Raw genomic sequence first — 24,130 nt, forward strand, 5'->3', positions numbered from 1 at the left:
TCATTGTTCCACCACTGAATTAAGTTGAAATGGCATTCTCATCATTTCACCTACTTGTGTCATAAGCTGTGCCTTTCTGAATCACTGTTCATTGACCCTGATACTCTAAATAAAGTCTTTATTACTAGAAATGTTTACTGTTAGACTGGCTACTGCCTGACCTATCAAAGTTATAAAGTCATTTCAATATAAGAGGTTTTCTGTTTGGCATTTGACTATTTACAGTAGCAGAGCAGAGGGCAGTGAGGGGGAAAGGTTATTCTTACGAAAGGTTACCATTTCTACATCTCAAATTACAAAACCAGTCTTCTCTGTTTCTTTCTTTTCTCTTTATTTCGCTTGGTCACAGATTTGGCATGATTCCACAGAGATTCCACTGTGCCTGTTATCTTATTATCTATATAGGTTCTTAGAACAGTTCCTAGAAATACAATGCAATACAAATGTTACCGTTCTAAGAACAGTTTATGGCTTAGTGGCATGTTAGATTTGTTTCTTAGAATTGCTGCATTGAAATTTATCTAATGAGTTTTTTGTTATGTATTTGAAGTCTTTTTAATCACGAACGTACAATAAATTGGAAATCTGTATCCAAAGATCTTAAATTATGGTAATTAAAATGTAATTTGAATTAAATGCAATTAGAATTTGTTTACCTTACCCAAGTGTTACGGTAGCTATAAAAAAATAATGTATGTAATTTCATTTATCATATACCTTACATATTTTAGGGCATTTTCAGTAGTATGTCAAGCCTGTTCTTGATAGACTAAAGCACTGCATGCTGTGATGATTCTCTGACACCCTCCACATCAGCTGGTCTGATGTGTGTGTGTGTGTGTGTGTGTGTGTGTGTGTGTGTGTGTGTGTGTGTGTGTGTGTGTGTGTGTGTGTGTGTGTGTGTGAACTAATGGATAGTTTACCAAATTCAGATTAAGCCTAGAGAGTAAAGCGTTTCTTAAAAAGTCGATCCCTTTTGACAGGGAAATACTGCTCCACTTTTAGGTTTGGGCAGTGGCCCTTCACAGGGAGTAACAAATTTGTCCTAGACTTGGTGCAGTGAAAAAGCATCCCTGGACAATGATTAAGCTTCTGTGAAGCTTTTGATCTTGATTACCAAATTAGATATTTGGGATGTTTCAAAAAAATATTGTAAAGTGAGAGTGTTTTCAGTGTTAATGTTCAAAATATTCAGATCCAAATACTCAGATCCGGTCTGAAATGGTCTGACAGAAGTAGCTGTCTTAGCTGTTGTTTAGGCTTAGTATGAAGAAGCTAATTGTGCTATGTGTGAACGAGCATGCTGTATTCAGTAGAGTTGTTGATTACCCAAAGCAGGTTTTGAGTATATGCTTTGCTGTTGTAGCCTCCTGTGTTCGTAAGCTGTTTTCATACTGAGGAGACATAGTCTTGGCTGACGGAGTACTCAAGTAGATAATTCTGTGTAATTTAAAATCTTAGTTTAAATCAAGGTTGAGGTTTGTTATATATTTCTTTCTTCATATTTCAGAAGGCAGGCATTCAGGGTCCAATGTACTAAGCCTTTTGCATCATTGTCATGTGCTATTCTGTCTGCATGTTATTACAAAACTGGTGTACAAGCCTATAAAGCTTCTGCACGGTGTGCATGTAAACAGCATGTACTTCTCTCCCTCATACGTATGTATTTGTGGGAGGGCCATACAGAGCATAGTAGAACTGCAAGAAAGAGGGGTGGAGATGTTGGAAGTGCAACACATATATTATGCTCGATTTATTGAAGTTTCAAAGTTTCATTTTGACAGACATAGGAGGCTTTCGCACATTCGTAACTAATATTTACCATTGCAGTCGCATCATTTAAACTTTCAGGGTCAGGTGTTGGTTTCACTAAAGCAATATGTTAAGATTTTGCATTGCAGGTTCAAAATACGATGTTTGTTTTGATTGGGAACAGAAGGAGGAAGCAGCTTATGAATCATGACACGCTGGACACATCATTTTTATTTTTTGGGCAAACAATCAGTTAATGCCTTAGTAAAATTAGTAATGTGTACAAAAGCAACCTACACGCGTCTTAGCTGGAGCTGGAGCCTATCCTAACGGTCATTGGGCAGAAGACAGGATACACGCTGGACAGGTCACCAGTTCATCACAGGACTTAATACAGTGTAAATGCAACCATGTCCAGTGTTTAATGCTTGCAGAATGTTGTTTTTGTTTGGTTGTGTTCACTGTGAAGTGGCTGGCTGTCCTGTGTAGCTGTACTATAGGGACGTTCAGGGTCACAGTGAACCGGATACAACTGGCTAGAGTCTGCTTCTGCTCCCCTTATCTCACTCTCTATCTCTCTCTTTCTGCCTGCTGCATGCTCTGTAAGTAAGGATGATAACTCCTTCTAACCTCCATCTAATCAGCAGGTTTTATTGTGATATGTGCATCTGTATGCCGCAGTTTAAAGGGATAAACTAAAGCATTTACAGTACATGAATACACACTGTTTGGAGTGTGGTCAGCTTGCTGGGTTTTTTGTTTTGTTTTGATCTCCAAGTTACTAGTTGATCATTACTGATTTATAGTGCATACACTAGTCACGCAGTCCAAACCCCTGTTGGTTTTTTTTAATGTTTTGTTTTGTTTTTACGCCAGAATTCAGAGCATTGTGCTCAGAGTGCCCACTCAAAGTACACTCAACTCTTTTGTCTGAAGGTGGGAATTGCTGGAGTGTTCTAGAGCATTTAGCTACTTTGAATGCTCTACATGGTAAACGATTTGAGCATGGACCCTGTAATGTGTATATGTTGTGTGGCTATTTTTGTCATTGTATATTTTAGTTTAAATTTCAAGTTGAATTTTAATTCACACTTCATTTGCTTTATTGTTCTTTACTAATTAGAAATAGTATATTTTTGATATATTATATCAAAATAATGTATATCAAAATAGTATATTATATGATATCACACTTATCTTACTGAAAGAGAACTGTACACACTACAGCAAAAATGAAAAACATGTCTTATATTCAGAAAAGTCCATTTCTTTAGTTGAATTATGTTTCTTGGTCAGTTGTCATTTGTCAGAAGTACAGTCTTTTTATACATCAGTGCGGAAACCTTCATCCATGCCTGGAACAGTGCTTAGGGATTAAGCCCCAATTATGGTAAAGATGCGAGCGTCACAGCTTTACGTCTGATGTAATCCTGCAGTAATCAGGGATACTGGTCTCTTTGACATTGAGTGTTAAATGAGGGAGAGCAGTGGTCAGGGATATGACCCACAAGTGTTAAAGTGCTAAACGCACATGATGTTTTGACAAGTCAACAAAAGCTTTAAAGCATGTCTTGAAAATTACTGGTCTGAAAAGTCCGCTTTCTTCTGTTTCCATTTATTCCAGAAGGTGCATTTCTGTCCATTAACAAAAGTAACTACTTTGGTTACCTGCTGACTACATTTAATCTTCAGTGAAGATGTTAAGCACCTTCATGGCTTAACATTTTCACCCGTCACGGCTGTGATTGACTCTTGTTGTGTTGACTAAATACTGTATTGAGGTACCTAATACTGTCTGGTTGTATGTTTTTTTTTCCGTTGTTGTTGTTGTTGTTGTTGTTGTTGTTGTTGTTGTCGTTTTTTTTTTGTTTTTTTTTTCGTGAGTAGTGTATTGCTCACTGATTTGTGACACACCCTCTTTATTGCCATGAATGCCTATATTTTCTTTTACATTGCACTGTAGCTTGCTCAGGCTTGATTCTTGTCTGGTAATGACATTCCTCAGTGCACAAGATTAGGTCTCAAGGCCATATTGCTAAATAAGTCTTAAATCTTGGTGGATGCCAGCTGCAATAAACTGTAAATGAGCTGGAGTAAATTCATTAAGTACTTGCACTCACCATTTGGTTTATGGAGTAATTTGGCTCCACAAAGACAACAGTCCTTTGGATAAAGAAAATGTACTCTTGTGCATACTGTGATTACTTCACATTCAAATTTGTTGTGGCTGAATTATAATTAGTGCGTCAGCCACCTTTAACCACATGTCTACCTTAGACCGTACATCTAGTATACATGCCTTAATGTTCTTAAAAGTTAGAATTAAGTGTTAGTCAGTGATGGTCTTTTTTTGATGCAATATGAACAAGCTCTGACATCTGAGGCCATTTTGTTTGCATCAGAATTATAATATATAAACACTGATATATTTCCAGATGTATAACTTGAACTCTTACTTTTCTACAGACTAACTGACAAAGAATCAGACTGTTCAAGAGAACCCCTCTTTTTTTCGTCTTTTCTAATGCAGTGCCTTGGGGAGGGGGGGTGGTTGGATTGTAAACTAACTGATTTTATGAAATATCTGTAATGAAAAGCACATTAATATAATACTGTAAGGCAAACAAACACTTTTTGAAACCTGTTTGACCGGTCATTTTGAAAGCTGTTACTACACACACACACATGCGTTCATTAGCTCATGTTGTGGGCCAATGGTGACTGGAGAAACTTCAGGCTCATGATCCAAATGTGTGAGTACCAAAGTCATGTCCAAGCTTTTTACATATTAAAAGCAAGGCATTTTCCATTATTTTCGAGTAACTCTGGAATTCAGCTATAGATCCCCTGTGATCCCCCAGTAAGGGGGAATAAAATATAAGTTAATTTAATTTAGTCCTCTCTACTTCATCATCTCTCTTTCTAAGCATGACATTTATTGCCTTACTTGTCAGTCATCGCTGATATCTGATTATATCACCCTATTACCCAGGTCATGAGCAGTGTCGCTGCAATTCAGTACTTTGCTTGTCTCACAACTTTATATTAAATGGAAGCTTTTCCACTAGTTTTTGAACTAAAGCTCCTACTGTTGTGATGCATGATATTTGTGTATTGAACATTTGATCTCACTCCACAGTTGCAACCTTTTCCCAGAACACTGACTCTCTCTTACTGAAGCATTCCTCAGTCCTGCATGGCCACAGCTCTCTCCTCAGTAAACAGCACACCTCTGTTCTCCTGCCAGGCTTGCGGAAGGAGGCAGTGTGCCCGATCACCCTGTGCCTACACCCCCTTCCTGCTTTAACAAAAGGGCACAAAAGAGAGGGCCTAGAGAGGGGAGTGCAGCCATGCTCCATGTTCCTGTGCTATGAGAGATTAGTGGAAACAGGGGTCCCTCACCAAATGAACAGCTGTTATGTAACGCAGTGGCTACAGGCTGTGCATGAGGTTTCTTTATGTTCATTGTATGTCAGTTTGGACAGGGTTAAAAGGTCACCCTGAACCATGTAGATTTTTTTTAAATGACAAGTGAAGGATGGATAGCTAGGTATTACTATTGTCTGTGAGGCTGAGAGGAGGAAGGACAGATTCTTGCAGACTCCTAATAGAATCACTCAGCGACCTAGAACACTCTTTTCCACTCCTCCACCCACACCTGGCTACTTAATTATCATCTACATTGTGACCTATATGTTTTTTTTATTGGTTTAGTCATTTGAGCATGTTTAATAAAGTGCCGCTTTGGTGCGCTGGAAATCCACAGGATGCATTTCCAGTGCATTTCTGTCTGTTGCATCATCCAGGTTGTTCCTCAACTTCAAATTCATTCAGATAAATACATTCTCATTGTCTGATGCTTGTTTGATAATTGTGAAATGTTGTATTTGCTTATTGGTTAATTAATTCCATTTGAAGGCGCTGTGACCATTTCTTACAAGTTTCAACAAAACCAATCTTTTGAAGCATCTGAGGTTTGATCCAACATCTTGAGTCTCGGTGCTCTTCCTGATCACCTAGCTTTGCTATGTGTTTTTTGTGGATTGCTGACTTGATTCAGTGTGTCAGTCTGCAAACATGTGAATGTACCATACTGTACAATGCCATATTACTCTCTTCTCATTTACAATCACCTTGGACTCCCAGTCATGAATGTAACATGAGATGTAACATCTCATGTGTGGCACATTTACCATTGTGCCATAACAGGATGCTGTAAATCAGGCCTTGAAGAACAATAGGAACTGATTATACATGTATATTAATAATTAATGTGATGTGCATTATATTTAGTGGCTTATGGTGGGAACTACTGACTCCACTCTGCTGTAAAGTTCATACTCTACTTTTGATGCTATCTCAGCATTGGCTACATTGGTTACATTTTTGCAGGTTAGCCTACAGAGCAGCTGCAGTGCTGCAGTTCTGTGTTCACAGACAAGCCAGCCCAAGACTATGATGCTGTGGCAATACACAGACACTGTTAGAGTTTTGAAGGGAGGGCTTGTCAGTCGTGGGCAAACTGGATTCTGCCGGTTGGTGTTGCCCGTTAATGTTCCTCTTGGAATTAGGACAGAGCAGCAGGGAGAGGAACAGTCGTCACAGGCTGACGTGACAGATGGAGGGAGGGAGGGAGAGAGAGAGAGAGAGAGAGAGAGATCGAAATCGAAGGATCTGGGGAAAAAGGACAACTCACCCTATAGTACAATAGGACAATGACGTTTAACTGGGCTAAATATATACCAGAATTGTTTTTGGGTTTAGCGATATCTGTAATTCAAAGGATTACTTGATTTTAAATGGTCACTTTCTAAAATTCATAATAACTATTTTAAGTCAGTACTTTGTGCCACAACTGAAAGCACAGTGTGCTATTTTAATACTTTATTCACCGTGTATACTGTATAGGATAGCTAGAGATACGTTGAATTTGTATGGAGGTGATTTCAATGCTGTTTTCTGTGCTGTATCTCAGGATGCCCTAATATTCTCAGCCAATACTGATTAACAGTGTTCCCAGTGGTTACACTCAACCCTAAAACAGAAGAGCCATCTGCCTTGTCGGATGGCTAACTGCTTTCTTTTTTGTTACATGCATGTTAGTTTTATGTGGTAACACTGGGAACATAAATGTCTCTTCCACACATGCCTTGGCTCCTAATCTAGTGATTGGGCTGTTGGGAACTTTTGGTCAGCTGCTGCATTTATCCAAACTAATAAAGCGTTTTGTAGACAGAAATTCCAAAAGAAAAAGGCATGAAATGAAAGATAGAAAGCAATAAAGCTTCTAAAGGGCTGTCTCACAGTAACTGATTTATAGTTAAAGGTCTAAGCATTATATTACTGACTTTTAGACCACAATATTGTTATGAGCCATAGTGAGAGCTGTAGCTATAGAAAATTTAGAAGGTTCAAATGTGTAGACTGGCTCGGATTTTCAGAGATTTTCTTTGCTTGCTTTGATGTGGGGTGCAGACTATTAAACTTGTTCCAGACGGCTTTGAAAATGGATGAAACTACAAAGATGGGGTGCATTGAGAGTACACTTATAAGTTCATTGCTATAAATTCTTATTCTTTATGGGCAGCCCCAGATGAGGAAATTCCACATCTTGACTGTGTCGGCAAACATACAGCAAAGTCGACAAATCGCATTAGGAGTTCGAGTGGAAGTAATGTTTGCGCTTGACTGGCCGTCTGTATCAAGAACATCGTGTACAATGTAAACAACCCCCTCATGGTTCCCGCAAATCGGTCATGTCACAGCTATTGTCTCACTTGATCAGCTAACTGGAGCTTGTCTACGCCATGTTTAATGCCTGCCTGCTTCACTAGAAAGTCTTCACTGTACAACTGTATTTGAGTTTGAATTCAGAACAGTGCATGTTTATGTAGTTGTGTATTCATTATTACTGTATTCCATAGAGAAGGACACAGAAGTTGCATTCATGATACCCACATCCTACATCACAACAGTGCCTTAACTGTCACTTTATATAAAGGCTACAGTGGTTCCAGACAAAGGGAGGGAAGGCACGGGCTGGTGCTGCTACAACAGCAGCGAGACAAGAAAGCCTCTACTGTTGTAACTGCAGGCACTTTTTTCATGCGTTTTTCAGAAGAGTCCACTTCAGTGATTTGACCTGGGTCTTCTTCCTGGGCTGTTTTGTCTTTGGGCTAATCCAGCTAATGCCAGGTTACATTCCACATTACTTATACCTGCTGCCTCTGTATGCACACTGGCGCAGTTATATAACTACTAACATGTGAGTAAGCCTGTGGCCATTCACACTTCCTTAAACACTGTATATCCACGCAACATAAAGGTGTTTTCTCTTTCTCTGTTACATGATTATAGGACATTCACTTGGTATCTTTTTTTTCTGATGACCACTGAAAGTAAATTCCTTATTCGTTGTTAATATTGTTTATATTGCTTCACATCATGTTGTTCTGTACAAGTCCCAGTGTTTAGATTTGACCGATATTTCAAACCAGACGTATTTATTACACTCTAGAGGAGCATAATGTTTAGCCTGTGCTGGGCTACTGTGCTAAAATGTTTGCATTTTTGAATACTTTTACTAATACTTTTAAAAACAAATTCAAATTAATTTAAATTTAAATTAATGCTTATCCAGGTACATTTTTGTTCCAATTTCTATATTTTATAGCTATATACTTATTGGCATCATCATCGTCAAATACACTATATTGCGAGAAGTATTCGCTCGTCTGCCTTCACATACACATGGATTTGAGTGACATCCCATTTTTAATCTATAGGGTTTAATGTGATGTCAGCCCAGCCTTTGCAGCTATAACAGCTCCAACTTTTCTGGGAAGGCTTTCCACAAGGTTTAGGAGTGGGTTTATGGGAATTTTTGACCATTCTCGCAGAAGTGCATTTGTTAGGTCAGACACTGATGTTGGACAAGAAGGCCTGGCTCACAGTCTCTGCTATAATTCATCCCAAAGGTGTACTATTGGGTTGAGGTCAGGACTCTGTGCAGGCCAGTCAAGTTCTTCCACACCAAACTCGCTCATCCATGTATTTATGGACCTTGCTTTTGCGCACTGGTGTGCAGTCATGTTGGAACAGGAAGGGGTCATCCCCAAACTATTCCCACAAAGTTGGGAGCATGAAATTGTTAAATCTCTTGGTCTGCTGAGGCATTAAGATTTCCTTTGACTGGAACTAAGGGGCTGAGCCCAACTCCTGAAACACAACCCCACACCATATTCCCCCCTTCCACCAACTTTACACTTGGCACAATACAGTCAGACAAGTACCGTTCTCCTGGCAACCGTCAAGCCCAGACTCGTCCATTGGATTGCCAGACAGAGAAGCGTGATTCATCACTCCAAAGAACACATCTCCACTCATCTAGAGTCCAGTGGTGGTACTTTACACTCTGCATTCAATGCTTTGCATTGCGCTTGGTGATGTAAGGCTGGATGCAGCTGCTTGGCCATAGAAACCCATTCCATGAAGCTCACTATGCTGTTCCTGAGCTAATCTGAAGGCCACATGGAGTTTGGAGGTCTGTAGCAATTGACACTGCAGAAAGTTGGTGACCTCTGTGCACTATGCATCCCAGGATCTGCTGACTCCACTCAGTCATTTTATGTAGCCTACCACTTCATGGCTGAGTTGCTGTCGTTCCAAATCACTTCCACTTAGTTATAATACCCCTGATAGTTGACTGTGGAATATTTAGTAGTGAGGAAATTTCATGATTGGACTTGTTGCGCAGCTGACATCACGGTACCACGCTGGAATTCACCGAGCTCCTGAGAGCGACCCATTCTTTCACAAATGTTTGTAGAAGCAGTCTGCATGACTAGGTCCTTGGTTTTATACACCTGTGGCCATCGAAGTGATTGGAACACCTGAATTCAATTATATGGATGGGCGAGTGAATACTTTTGGCAATATAGGGTACAAGAAAAATAATCACAACTTTTGGTGCATCACTAGGAGACACTATCAGGTCATGCAATAACAAAGCAGTTCAAGGGTGAACAAAATAATTTTGTGTTAGTGTTAAGGGTGGAAGAATAAACACAACTGTGTATGTTTACTACATATTGAGTTTTCCTGGTGTCAGACCTGTGCAAAATGCAGTTTGTTAGTCTTAAATTGAAAACTTAAGTGTCCATGTACATAGCAATGAAAAGGAACTTTGTTGAACTTATGAACTGCATATAAGTGTCATAAACATGGTTATTGTGTTCTGGAATTTGACTTGCGTGACCTTGAATAAAAGTGTCACTCCCTTGCCCTTCTAGCATCTTTTTAGAATCCCATTTATGTAGAACTCACACTAAGCAATAGTTGTGTCCGGTGTGAATTCACATTAGAGCAGTTCTCACATGCTTCTTTTCTTGCTAATCGGGTGAAACGTGCTGAGGCCGTCCAGTTTTTTCTGTGTGTGCTGCACTGTGAGAGTAGGAGCTGGAGAATACAGGATGGAGCTCTGTTGTGCAACCTGCTGCTGTCAGCCCAATTGGCAAAATGACACCCACTCTCTCACGTAGAGTGGCAGTGTGGCTCTCATTTGTCTGTGTCACAATTCCACAAAGCAGAGGGTGCATCCTGTACCCCATAGGAGCCACACAAGGCTGTCCATATTGGATGTGCTTGCCTAAAGTAGAAATCTACAGTCACTGTGTTCATGCTGATGTGTTTGCAGCTCATAAAGAAGCGTTTAAGCACAGCTGCATCTCTGCACCATCCAGAGTCCCCACTCAGTGCTCTTTGACCAGGTACAATCCCTCCTATTGTTCAGCTCTGTATTGTTTTTTTCACTACGAGCGGCCTAAGCCTGGGGAGACGTGTGAGTGCTTCATCAGCCGTGGGTGCTCTAAGCCTGCGCTGGGCTGCAGCACTGATGAGAAGTGACAAGATAAGACCAGGCTGAAGTGCAGGGGCCTGTCTCTCCACACAGCCCCAGTTGGAGAAGGGGTGAACTGCACGCTCCCATGCAGGGAAAAGAGGAGGAGCAGAGAGAGGGCTAGGATAGGTGAGATTTGGGTGGCCACTGAGGCAGTGTGGGCGGCAGCCTCTTAAGCATCAACTTGTAAAAATACTGATCATTGGGAAGATCTTAATCTCTGCTGAAGGTTTATGTAACACTGAGTCACATGACGTGACATCACAGCCGCCTAGCTCTTGTTTTCGATCAATCACTTGCGAATCTGCCTGTAAGACGTACAAAGCCAGAGCAGTGGAGACAATCAGAAGGAGGTACATGCAACCCTCACTCAGCCTTTCAGCGTTTCTCTGCCAGTTCTCGGAGATACCAAGTGGAATATACTGGCCGATGCACTAATGTGTTTGCGTTTGTGCATTGTGGAGAGTGGTGGAATAAATTCTGTTTTTGGGGGAGCACTGATTGACACATCAATGAGAGAAACAGTTATCCAAGTGCGGGGCCGGGACGAAATGGCCATGAAGCTGTTATTCTGGGAGTTGGAACAGCATTTGAAGAGGTAAACTTCCTTACAGCTGAAAAGAGCAAATGTTTAACATTTGTTTTTAGTGCTTTAAGCAAATGCAGCTGTTTAAGCTTGTGGGTGGCAGGCTTACAGTTTTTGTCCTGTTTGAAGTGATGGAAGAATAAATGAAACAAAATTCTATAATTGAATTGCATTCACTGAACGTGGTATTGTAGTCACATATCATAACTATCACTAATCATTTTGAATGGTAGATCAATGTTTCAGACACTTTCTGTTCTTCATTTAAACCTTGTAATTAAAAAAGTAAGATTTAATTTTCCAAAGTTTTCAAGATTCACTTGCCTTGCCTTGCCTTGCCTGTACACAGTTGAGTTCATATTGAGTAAGCATCACAAGTAAACAGTTACATATTTTTCTGTGGAGACACTGGAACTCAATTTTTCCACACAACTGGTGGTCAGCAGACTCCATCATCTATGGTCTGTGACAAGTTTTGAGAGGTTCTGTACTGTTTAATACACTGTCTTTTGTTTTTTGATCATTAACTGTACTATTTTGGCTGCAGTTTGACATGTTATAGTCAGTTTGCATTGTCATCAACACAACACTGAGGGTAAAATGCTTATTAAGATTGGGTTGCTTGAGTCATGGTCTGTTTTGACATTTGTCTGTGTAGGAGCACTGTGGTTGCTCCTAAAACAGTAAGGTGGTTTTGGAGTTTATGTGATGGGAAGATTGAGCGTCAGCATGCAGTAAGTCGTTTGAATGACTGTAGTCTGAGAATGGTATTTACACACTGAGGTCAGGCCACGGAGAGAAGAGGTATATTTGGGCTCTGTAATTGCTTAAATCCCATTCCAGTCACAGAACCCCGGAAGAGCTTGTCGAGCCATGAGCTGCTTGGATTTTGTCCTCATTTGATGTGCTGTTACATTTAATTGGGATAAGTGGTCTATATTTACTCCACACCAAAACAGACTACAGTATATAGTACACATCCTTGGTAATCCTGAACTCCAGTGATGCTGTGGAAAGTAAAATATTTCAGGAGGTTGTATTCTATGCAGTTTGTATGTTGATGGCTTATGAATACCACCTAAGGTGCAGCTGAAATTACTAAATGTTATTTACTTACAGCTAAGATGTTTTTAAGTCTGGACCTATTGGAGTGGGCCGTATATCTTCCATTCTCATACTACTTTCTTGGTACAGAGAATGCATTTCTGTAAATAACACTCCTTTTTGCTCATAAGTGCTGACATGCAGGTCCCTGTGACTCATGCTTTTTTTTTTTTTTATCAGACAGTTTACGGGTTGGTTAGAAGTTATTCAGTAGTTTCATAAGACAGACTTCTAACTTGTGAGAGAGTATGGTGGGTTTTGTTGCTCAGTGTGGCTAATAAGCAGCAGCATTAATATGAAAAGCGGATCTGACTGATGCCTTTCATCAAACCTGAAGAGGTTTAATATACTACATTTGCTTCTAAAGGCATTAGAACTACTGAATAAGTTTTAAATATTCAATGCTATGAACTTCATGTTTCTGTGGCAACTAAATCTTACTTCTAATGCTCATTGCTGTCATGGTGTAACGAGCAAGCAGCTACTAGCAAAAGTTTGTCAACCATTAGATTGATGAGAACCTGTGCATAGAAGTGCGTACACACAGATGTAGATAATTAATGGAACCAACATAATTGTCATAGTTGTGTACCTTTTTTGGGCAGAACGTCTGAGACTATAGATAGTTTTGCATTGTGAAGATCAGATGTAGTATGCGTCTCTCGTTCAGTCACACTGTAATTCAGGTCTGATCTTTATAAGGGGTCTAATCAGATCATCTTGGATCAAATTCAACTGTCCCAAATCCTGTACATACTCCTGTGTCAGGAGAAAGGGTGCTTCACAGGTGGTGTTTTGCCATACCATCAAAGGAGCAATGTGGTCCTTAAGGTCCAACACTGAAATAGCTTTTAAACATACATTACATTCCCTTTTTCATGCTAAAGAATATATTTTATAGTACAAAAGTAAAAACAAGCCTGGAACCAAGAAGGCACAACTTACAAAAAATGTGACTGGAACAGAATGTGGTGCAATTATGTTCCCTAAAGAAAGTGAACAAAGGCACAACTAATTTATAAACATAGCTCCTGTCCTGGAATATTTCATAAATACCCTAATTTTCTAATACAGCAAGCACAAATCAAAGACTTCAGCAGTAAATGCAACAAAATTGCAGAGTGCTTTACTAAGAGTATTATAGTTCTGCAAATATGATCAGCTTTCACAAAACAAGTTAATGCTCAGAGGATTTTTGTTTGCTGTGTAATTACATTATTGCCCGTTTGTGCCATGAATGCATCTAGATCATTTTGACATGTCATGTGACATGGCATAAAATTCTGGCTAACTTTCAAGGGACACTTTCCAAGGGAACATTTAATTAAGTGCATCCTGCCAACTTGAAGTTCCTCCTGGATATAATTTGATTTCTTGGCATTCTGGTCAAAGGTGTGTGTGTGTGTGTGTGTGTGTGTGTGCGTGTGCGTGTGCGTGTGCGTGTGCGTGTGCGTGTGCGTGTGCGTGTGCGTGTGCGTGTGCGTGTGCGTGTGCGTGTGTGTGTGTGTGTGTGTGTGTGTGTGTGTGTGTGTGTGTGTGTGTGTGTGTGTGTGTGAGTGAGAGAGAGAGAGACCAACCAATAACTGACTTCTGTCTGTGTGGGCTGATGTGATTGCTTATAAGTCTGTTGTTTCTCAAAAGAACTTCTCATATTTGCCCTAATAAATGAACACACCATCTTCTAATACTAATAAGGGTGTCCTTGCTACTTTATTTTGGCCTCTTCTTGGCTTCAGGCTTATTAGGTCTTCAGGGTGTGTGCACGTTTGAATACTGTAAAGCACATCACTGGAAAGCGAGGGCTCACATCACATTGGTTCACTAATTTGCTTCTCAAATTCACTAATGGTACACTTTTCAATAATACTTTAGAAAGTGTGCGTGTGATGGTTTTGCATCATAAATAACAGCGGTCATTTTGTAGCCTGCTGCTGTTCCACTCACAGCCAACAGGTGGCGGCATGTTCATGATAAACGTGAAAGCATGTGTGCGCTTGCAGGTTGGGCTTCAAGTTACAGAAAAATGATCTATGTATTTTTATGAAAGTCTTCATTATTTATGAGGCTATACCTTAAGGCTTGAAATATTAAAATAAGTTGTATGTCCCACTTAAGATTGAGTGTTCAGTTTTGTATGTTACTCTCACAGAGTGAAATGCATTGTTCCTCCTCTAACCGGAATCTCCTTATTAGGAAGCAGCGTTCTGAATATATTATGCGTGTTGCGTCGACTGAGCTTGAAGTGGGGGCGTTACCGCATAAATTAGTCAAATCTGCTTCTCCCTCCACCAATAGGGTGCAGAGCAGCGCTGTTTTTCTTGGATAAATTATGCAAATAACCCAGGCTGCAGATTTTCACCAGAGCAGGGATGAGCTGACCTTGGAGATTCTTTGTGCAGCCGTGGTGGATGTATGGTCTCCTGAAACGCAGGGCTTTCTTTACGAAGGTCCCCTTTTCACGCCGCTTGACCGCTGAAACCTGCGGTAAAGCTATGTAACACTCGCTCAATGCGAAGAGCTCTTATTTTTTCGCCTCCGCGTCGGTATATATGGATGAAATAGCATGAATTCTCAGTGCTACTCGGTGGCAATGGATCTTGGTGTATGTCAGCTGAGAAATTTTTCAATATCGTTTTTATCATCGTTGCTGGGAACCGAAACTTCATCCGTGAGGCTCGACAATAGGTAAAATAATAAACGTGTGTTTTAAGAGGGAATGCCTTCAGCTTTAGGTGGTGTAGCAAGAGATGCGCTGCACTGCATTCACTGCATGCAGCCTTCAGTGATCTGTCCGCTTGGTCTTAAGGTTAAAATAATACAACAGCGTGTTTAATTACTTTAATCGAAGCCTGGTAGTTTTGTTTTAATCGAGTTTCCTTGTCCATTTCCATGCTAAATCAGTGTAGGCTAGACTGCTTGTCCTTGTACTCGATGCCTTTCCTCTTGATGCTAGTTACGTATATAACCTATGTTAAAAATGTGCAAATACAGTTTTTCAACTTGCTCTCTTTCTACAGTTGTCCTGTTAGCATCTAGAGAAAGAGAAAATCTTTGTCTTAAATGTGTAGCATTTGTACACAGTGGCCTGCTGTGTTTTGGCCTTCAGTTTTTACTCTGGGATTAATCATTTGCTTTGTTGGATTTGGTTTTCAGTTCTTCGGGTGCCAGTGTTGTGGCCATAGACAACAAAATCGAACAAGCAATGGTAAGTGTGCTTTCCTTGCTTACTACACCTAATAAAGCAGCTTTATCAGCTACATATAGTGGTACATCTTGATTGGTAACACGGTCTTCGTTCGTTTTAACGTCCGCGGTAACTGAATGAATTACATAAGCAGCATTGGCACAGCAGATCGGAGGTCAGGCAGACATCGTCTTCTGCTCACTGCGCTTTGTCGCTGCGCTGTCGTTTCTAATATCTTAATCGGTCTCATCCAAACATGTTGTGCTGTAACTGAATACTAGCGTAAGAAGTGATGGAGTTCCGATATTTTCTCGGCAACTCCTTGAATACAGTTTAACTCCACACATTTCAGGAATATAAAGACCACTCTTCTCGATCGCACGCGTGTGGTGGATAAAGGTTGAGAGCTAGCGGCTAGATTTCCAGGTAGATCCTGCTCGGCGGATAGTAACCAGTGAAACGTGTGGGAAAACGGAGAATAGTTGTGTCTGAATGTGTCTGAATGTGTGGACTCTGCTCACGCCACTCTGTGCTTCGTTACTGTTGCTAGGCAAAGCTCGAAGCTTTTACACCCAGTTAAAAATATCTCGGGCTCTGATTGGCCGGGCCCAGAGTGGGCCGGCCATTTTGTTATGTCGATGACGCTGTGCTGTAGTGAAGCTCAGTGGAGGTGGGCAGGTGAGCAGGTGCCCCCTCTCTGACTTCATTGAGCACTCGGTCAGATTCACCCGGTTTCTCACACACCGCGATAGATTTATCAGTATGTTGTAATAATTACAACAATAATAATTAATTATAATTACAGCGTTTCCAGTCAACACTATGCCGCACGCAGAGGAGTAGCTAGAATAGTGATGTTTTTATATATACATTTGTGTGTGTGTGTGTGTGTGTGTGTGTGTGTGTGTGATTTCACCATTTCTCTACATTTTCTAAGGTGCTTATCACACACACACTTGCACACACAAAATGTTATGTAATTAAAACTTGACCTGATGACATTTTATACAAAGTGATTTTGGACCATTTTCTTGATGCATCAGTAAAAACACCAAAAATTGAGGTACAAGGTTTTGAAACATTGAAATGTATTTGATATGCATTGCTGTCATTCATATCTCTGATTGTGCTCAACTCTGTATCGTCCAACATTTATATTTTTGCCTTCAGGATCTAGTGAAGAGTCACTTGATGTATGCGGTTCGGGAGGAGGTGGAGGTCTTGAAAGAACAGATCAAAGAACTAATAGAAAGAAACTCTCAACTGGAGCAGGAAAACAACTTGCTGAAGAACCTAGCCAGTCCAGAGCAGCTTGCACAGTTCCAGGCACAGGTTCAAAGTGGCTCACCACCATCATCCACACAGGGGGCACAGCAGCCAGCCGTGGCCCAGCTCTCTGCACAGAACTCTGGACCCTCAGCATAGCACACAAGAGTTCCCTGTGATGGGGAATGAGTGGTTAACCGAACTGAAACAGACTGACGTTAAAGATCAAGAATGACTCACTCACAGGAGGATTCTTTCAGAAAAATTTGCACATATTTAAAGTCTCAAAACTTGACAAAGGCTACAATGAGACACTGTACACACTTACTGACGGTCCAGTAGGTTGTTAACTTGTGGGATTTTGCCAAACTCCATGGACTGTGACTGTCAGTTGGGAGGAAAAATCATGATGGACAAATCTCAAAAGAATCACTGTGCCTGTGTCTAAAGGATTTTAAGTGATGTCGTTTTTCAGTGGTAACTCTGGCTTTGTAAGAGTGTTTCCATGCCTCGCTTACTTTTGTAGTGGAAATGCTGACCACAGTCTTATTTTTTTAGGCTGCAAAAAGCAAGCACTTTAATGATGACAAATGTGACAAGTCTTTGAAGAACAGCTAATCAGTGCGGCATCGTGTATGGGGAAGGAGAATGAGATTTTGACCCCAATATTTGCATTAGTGTCATCATTATATATGGGTGAATGAAGGGAGTAAAGTTGCCTAAGAGGAGATAATAATTTACAGTATTTAAGGCTGAATTCTCTCTTTCTCTCTATTGCGGCTTCACAGCTGCTTTACCAGTGCAGTGGCACTCGCAGAAATCAGAGGAAAAGGCAATGAGATGAGTTGAATGAGTGAAAGGGGGAAGGCTCTTGTATATTCTTGTATATTTAGTGTAAGTAATATGTAAAATAGTGATATTGCAAGAAACACTAAGAGACACTATTTAGGTTGTACAAACTAAAGATGAGGTTGTTGGTTTGCCTGAGACATTTGACCACCTTTTTTATGCTGTTATACATGAATGGACGTAATAGTCTAAGAATATTTACATGAAAAAAAGACAACTACTCAACTTCTTGGCTGTGTTAATACCTACTGTAAACCACTGTTCACTTGAAGTTATTTGAAGTATATTGCACCCATGTGATTTCTGTTTCCATTTTTGACAGTGAAGTAATCTGGAGATCAAACCTTTTAACTTACAGTTATTCTGAATATCATTACAATCTGATATGCATTATTATTGCAATATATGTATAAGTTGTATGCTTAGGAGGTAAGGTGTAAAATAGTTCAATTGCACTTCACAACTTTCAATAAAATGTTCAAGGAACAATGACTGATTATAAGGCTTATGCTATGCTGTGGGTTTCTTCAGAATCTTTAAGAACTGTAAGCAAAAACAACAGATTTGACACCACCACGGTTATCGAAGTTGATCATGTAAACTTCTATCCTGTTAGGTTACTTATTGTTGGTACTGGTTCATGACTTCAGTTGCAAAGCAAGAGCTTCATAAAACTTTCATAAAGCTTTGGTCCTCCTTTGAACTATTGAAGCTGCCCAGAAGGCGGCTCTTGCTTGATCTATCCAGTCAATTCTGAATAACGGACAGTTTTGCTGTTTGGTGGCACGTTGCAATGTCTTTTGTTTCATTTAGCTAATATTGTATTTCTGCAGCCTCTGCATGAAGTCATCTCTTCTTTTAAATCAAAACCCTGAGGGTTTCTATATTTGCAGAAGCAGAAGTGATACCAGACACTTCCCAAATGTATAATATTTATTTGAAAAAGTTCTCACACAACACGGACAAATATAGAAACAGATTGTGGCACATAGTTAATGATCACAAAAGCACGCTATCTATTGCAGAAACAAACATGACCCATGATGAGACATAAGGGGCAATGTCAGCCACAATGGTTCAGTAGAAAAGCACTTGTTCCTGTGGTCCAGGTACATTGTAAACAAGTGATTGACGATGTTGTGTACTGTATACAGGACTTGGCTCCTTAGCATACAGCTCACATTCAGAATCCTAAAGCCTCCAGGTTTCCCACAGACTGTGCATCACAGCCTTGGCTCCCATGGCCGTGTAAGGTAGAGGACGCAGACCGTGCTCATATGCCCATCCGGATGCTCTGAATGATCTGAAAAATGGCTGAGAAGAAACAAGAAAGGTAAGGAGTAACTCGCATCCAGGAGAGCTCCAACTGAATTACAGTATTATTTTGTCTCTATCACAACATGCATGATGCCCTAACTGGGACATTTAAACAGCATATAAGTCTATTAATAAGGGTGTTAAATTATACCTGAACCACAAACAACAAATACGAAGAGTGCCAAAAGCCATGGCCCCACTGGATATTTCTCCTCTTGTGGTCGCTACAAGGTAATCAGAAAACAAGAAAATGGCCTTCAGCACAACAGAAGTAGTACTGAACCCTCGATTTCTGCATGTCTGGATTGGGTTCTTTTCCCTTAGGATCTGAAAATGGAACGCAATCTATCAAATAGTGATTATTTCATTTGAGAATTCTGACTCAAACTGTCACATTCGTGTTAAACTCTCAGACTTTAGGCAGGCGTATGCTACACATTGAGAGACACCATATTTCCAAAAGTATTCACAGGCATATGAACTTGAGTGACATCCCATTCTTAATCCATAGGGTTTAATATGATGTTGGCCCACCCTTTGCAGCAATCACAGCTTCTGCACAACAGGACTCTGTGCAGGCCAGTCAAGTTCTTCCACACCAAATTCACGCATCCATGCCGTTATGGGCCTTACTTTGTGCACTGGTTCACTGTCATGTTGGAACAGGTAGGGGACATCCCTGAATTGTTCCCACAAAGTTTGGAGCATGAAATTGTCCAAAATCTCTTGGTCTGCTGAAGCATTAAGAGTACCTTTCACTGGAACTAAGGGGCCAAGCCCATCTCCTGAAACACAACCCCACACCATAATCCCCCCTCCACCAAACTTTACACTTGGCACAGTGCAGTCAGGCAATTACTGTTCTTCTGGCAACCGCCAAACCCAGACTTGTCCATCAGATTGCCAGACGGAGAAGCGTGATTCGTCACTCTAGAGAACACATCACTGCTCTAGAGTCCATTGGCGGAATTTTACACCAATGCATTCGACACAGCTGCTTAGCCACGGAAACCCATTCCATGAAGCTCTCTATGCTGTTCTTGAGGTAATCTGAAGGCCACATGAAGTTTGGAGGTTTGTAGCAATTGACTGCAGAAAGTTGGTGACTGCGCACTATATGCTTCAGCATCCGCTGGCCCCACTCTGTCATTTTACGTGGCTTACCAGTTCGAGGCCAAGTTGCTGTTGTTCCCAATCACTTTGTTATAATACCACTGACAGTTGACTGTGGAATATTTAGTAGTGAGGAAGTTTCACGCGTCCTATCACAGTACCACGCTGGAGTTCACTGAGCTCCTGAGAGCGACCCATTCTTTCACTAATGTTCGTAGAAGCAGTCTGCATGCCTAGGTGCTTGGTTTTATACACCTGTGGCCATCGAAGTGATTGGAACACCCGAATTCAATTATTTGGATGGGTGACTGAATACTTTTGGCAAAATAGTGTATCTATATATTTTTAAAACAAAATTCAGATGCCTCCTGAGTCTTGTACACCTTACATCTTAAATTGTATCAGTTCCCCAAATTGAAATGCACTTTTCAACAATTCAGGTTTTAAAAGCTGTAGCTGATTCACACATGGACCAGTATTCCTAAAGCTTCTCTGAGTGGGAATGCTGACATAGGACCTGTTACTGTCATTCTAAATATGAGAGGACTCTGATTCTAAATCAGAAAAGCTGTATGAACATGGGCCCTGACGCTTGTTGCCATGTGTCCACTGGCTCCAACTAACCAGTATGTAGCTACTGCTTTCTAGTGACTTTGACCTCTGCAGTGTCCTTGGATTCGATGATTCAGTGTTGCATCATGCAGAATATCAGATCATTTGTCTGTGGAACAGTGGACATGACACTGCTACAACATCTGTCCATTGAACAGTGAATGGGCAAAAGTCTGAACTCCCACTGTCAAATTATATATTTTGTAGAAATATTCAATAATATTTAGTTTGTTTATTTTAACATACAGGGGGAAAAAACAGAACATAAGTACCATAATTTTTTGCACAAGCTTTTTATCCCCAAACCGTTCCAAAATTCAGAAAATTCAAACATGGATTGTGCATTAAAATGGGAAGCAGTGCGTTGTCTGAAGAGGATGTGAAATAACATTCATTTAGAAAATCAACAAAACATTTCAAACTAAAATTTATTTAAATAAAACATTTATACATACATCCTGTCTTATAGGATCATCAGACAGTTAACTATAAAGATGACAAAGTTAAATAGTCGATGTTTTGAAATAACCTGTTATGACTGGCTACTCTCCAGCATCTTATTCACTTACTCAAACACACAGAGGAGCCCAAAGACTGAGCTGCAATACGCTGGCAGCACTGAGGTATTACTTGCTTTATTGCTCCCCGTGAAGAAAAATGGGATGCACCATGAATAACATAAAAAGCTTTTTGAAATGACATCAGTAAAACGTTTAGACGCACCAACTCAAAGAACATCAAAATATTTTCCACATTTTACAATAACAGTCTATAATATCAAAACTATAATTCCATGAAGAATTATCTGGGATTCAAACATCAACCTCACGTTTGCATTTGTCTTAGAAACTAATTAACTGTGTTGTACGGGTGGTGTACATAAACAGAGGAAGCCTTAGCTCAGGCCACAACACAAAGGAAAGGACCCCTTAAAATACAGCACCATCTTACAAGCAAACATTACTCAGCACTTCACAGACACCACAAAAATACCGCCAAAGACAAAGACTGGTACTTGAACGGTGCAAACATTGCTGGTTATTGTTCAGATTTAGAAAATAGCTGTGAGACAAAGGACTGTTTGGACCTGGACTTCTTGTAATTAGGTACCCTGAACTCACAGCCTGAGGGCAGGCAGCTGGAGACTGAATGTAAACGGGCGATATCTGTGTAACAAGATTCTGTCCGTGCCTATGTATGTATCCTCTTTAATAACATGGCTGTGACACATTGGACATCCATGGTGAAAATCGTGAAAATCCTCATTGAAAATTACATTTCTCTCTTAAGGAGAAAGACTGATTGTGACAGGGTGGAGCATGGAGTCCAGGTGAGTGTTGGCTGGCAATGGAGGAACTGAGGCAAGCAACATACAGTGTGTTCAGTTCCCTCTCTTGCTGTTAGCTTTACAGTAAGGCAGCAGTGCCACTTGCACTTACACCATGAATTGTGTCTTTTAAGAAGTAAAAACTATGTGTCCTGTTTTGATTCTGGGCTAAGGTCTATGGTAACCATGCAAATTCAACAACACCTGCCACACGGATGAAACAACACTGTTCACCTGCACTGTGTCTTAATGGACAACATATTTAATTTCAACAAGTCTCTGACTATGTACACCTCTTACTAGTGGCCATACTGTACTGTCAGCTCTGACTGTAATTTACAAACAGTTATGTAGGCCTAATATCGCGGAACGTGGCCATAGTTATTGCCACATATGAGAGGGCGTGGCCATTGGCTTGGACCGCAGTTTACAAAAGCCTTAATATACAAAGGCATTTATTTCACAAGCCCCTCAGCCACCCTAAAGATTTAGTATCAGTACTACGTTGACAGCTGAACGGAGGCCTTTACCAAAAAGCACATAAGGTTTATGCGAAACGACTGCATAATTTAACCATTCTCTGGCCACATCATCTGGAACAGAGTAACCTACCACTAGGACTAATAACCTGATGTAGACGTCAATAATCTGATGAAGACTATGGTGGACTCCTAATGGCTCCTCAAACGACTAACAGACCGTATGGTTATTAAAACTTTACATCTGGAAAATCGAAACAGGCTTTGTAGTCACGGACAGCGACTAATAATAAGCTCGGTTTAACGCCCGCGAGATAAACGACCGATGACAGACATATATATGCCAAACAGCTAACGTTAACTAACGTTATCGCTTTCACAAACAGACATTTGAGCACGATATTGTGCTCACTACCACCATTATCACAGAGCGCATTCAAATCTACGTCTTACCAGCGTCTTAGCAACGTTGCCCCTCTGAGTGATGTTTTTGCTGTGCTTCTCGTTGGCCATCCGAATCCTTTGTTTGGCTACCATCTTCCGTTCCGATTAGGCGGATCAATAGCTCGACACCGTAAAAACCACACCGTATAGCTTTATGTGTGGAGATGCTTAACCTCTATTTCTAGCACCTGCTCCCCGAAAAGCCAGATAGAAGAGGGAAGAGCGCCTCCATAAAAAACGAGAGAAGGGGCGAGCAGGACACTAACTGAAGCTCTCCTTCATTTCTCGGTTCTAGCCTTCCTAGCCTTCTGCTCATTAGCCTGGCTGACCAGTTCTGTTCTTATGGAAATTCGTAAAAGCGGGCTGTTCTGAACCAGTGGACTTTCACTCTCGGAACGGAGACACGTCTGCTGTATGAATCACCAGGTCCCTAACTTAGTTAGCAAGTCCGGCATTGTCCTGCAATATTTTACCACAGAGGTGACGTTATTACTTTAATGTGCCGTTGCTCTTGTGGATAAGCAGTGGCGTGCCTGTGGCAGAAGTTTCCCCATGTGTTGGGAAAACGATTTATGTTCGATTATCTTGCCTCCGTGATCGGTATACGTCATGGCGAAAGGAGATTTCCACTTGTTGTGAAGGAGTGAAAGAAATCAGTTGAGAATTGAGTTTCTGCAACAGAGCCGTGAAGAGATAAGAACGGTTGCTTAGCAACTGCACTGAGGCTGTGAGCAGCATCTGGCTTTACAGTGCAGTAAGCTAATTCATTGGCCAAAGGAATTCATATTACAGCATCACCAAAGAGAAGAACTGCACTTCATCACCTACATAATCAAGTACAATGCTCTCACACTTAGAGGAAAGCAGCTATAAAACAGCTAACATGGTGTAATTTTCAATTAATCACACTCACAAACCACTAGCCTGTCCCAGCTAACCAATTAGCTTTGCTGTTTAAAGCTTTAAATTGTGGTTAATCACAGTTACTCTCCTGCTAAGCTATGCCTCCCTGAGCATTAGCATTAGTTTCCCTAAAGGACTTGTAGTTTAGACTTAAACTACTGTAGTGTAGACTTAAACTGTCTCAGGCAGTGTATTTGTACCCATTTCTTTAGTGAGGTAGCTAGCTAGCTTTTTAGAGGCATCTTTAGGCAACTTCAGACGTTTCCTATCACCATATGTCAACAATTCTGATTCAATA

At 40.7% G+C, this 24,130-nt stretch overlaps 2 protein-coding genes across 4 annotated transcripts in view; one reads left to right on the forward strand and one right to left on the reverse strand.

The window, feature by feature from the left end:
* Positions 1-18,139, forward strand: part of tsc22d1 (TSC22 domain family, member 1) — a 36,926-nt gene extending 18,787 nt beyond the window's left edge. The window contains exons 1-3 of one of the 3 annotated variants that reach the window (XM_017710873.2): positions 10,873-11,246; positions 15,492-15,543; positions 16,693-18,139. In XM_017710873.2, the coding sequence (XP_017566362.1) occupies positions 11,086-11,246; positions 15,492-15,543; positions 16,693-16,947 (468 nt within the window). In that variant the 5' untranslated portion in view covers positions 10,873-11,085 and the 3' untranslated portion in view covers positions 16,948-18,139. Of the gene's footprint in view, positions 1-10,872; positions 11,247-14,708; positions 15,024-15,491; positions 15,544-16,692 lie in introns of those variants that run through there. The other 2 variants (XM_017710874.2, XM_017710872.2) reach the window with 2 other exon arrangements.
* A 413-nt stretch (positions 18,140-18,552) lies between these two features.
* Positions 18,553-23,575, reverse strand: serp2 (stress-associated endoplasmic reticulum protein family member 2). The gene is made up of 3 exons (XM_017710784.2): positions 22,939-23,575; positions 19,106-19,178; positions 18,553-18,951 (listed from the first exon to the last, which is right to left on the reverse strand). The coding sequence occupies exons 1-3, from the start codon at positions 23,020-23,022 to the stop codon at positions 18,911-18,913; spliced, it is 198 nt and encodes a 65-aa protein (XP_017566273.1). The 5' UTR covers positions 23,023-23,575; the 3' UTR covers positions 18,553-18,910.
* Positions 23,576-24,130: the final 555 nt, after the last annotated feature.

The sequence above is a fragment of the Pygocentrus nattereri genome, chromosome 6 (genome assembly GCF_015220715.1).
Source record: "Pygocentrus nattereri isolate fPygNat1 chromosome 6, fPygNat1.pri, whole genome shotgun sequence".
NCBI classification, from domain to species: domain Eukaryota; kingdom Metazoa; phylum Chordata; class Actinopteri; order Characiformes; family Serrasalmidae; genus Pygocentrus; species Pygocentrus nattereri.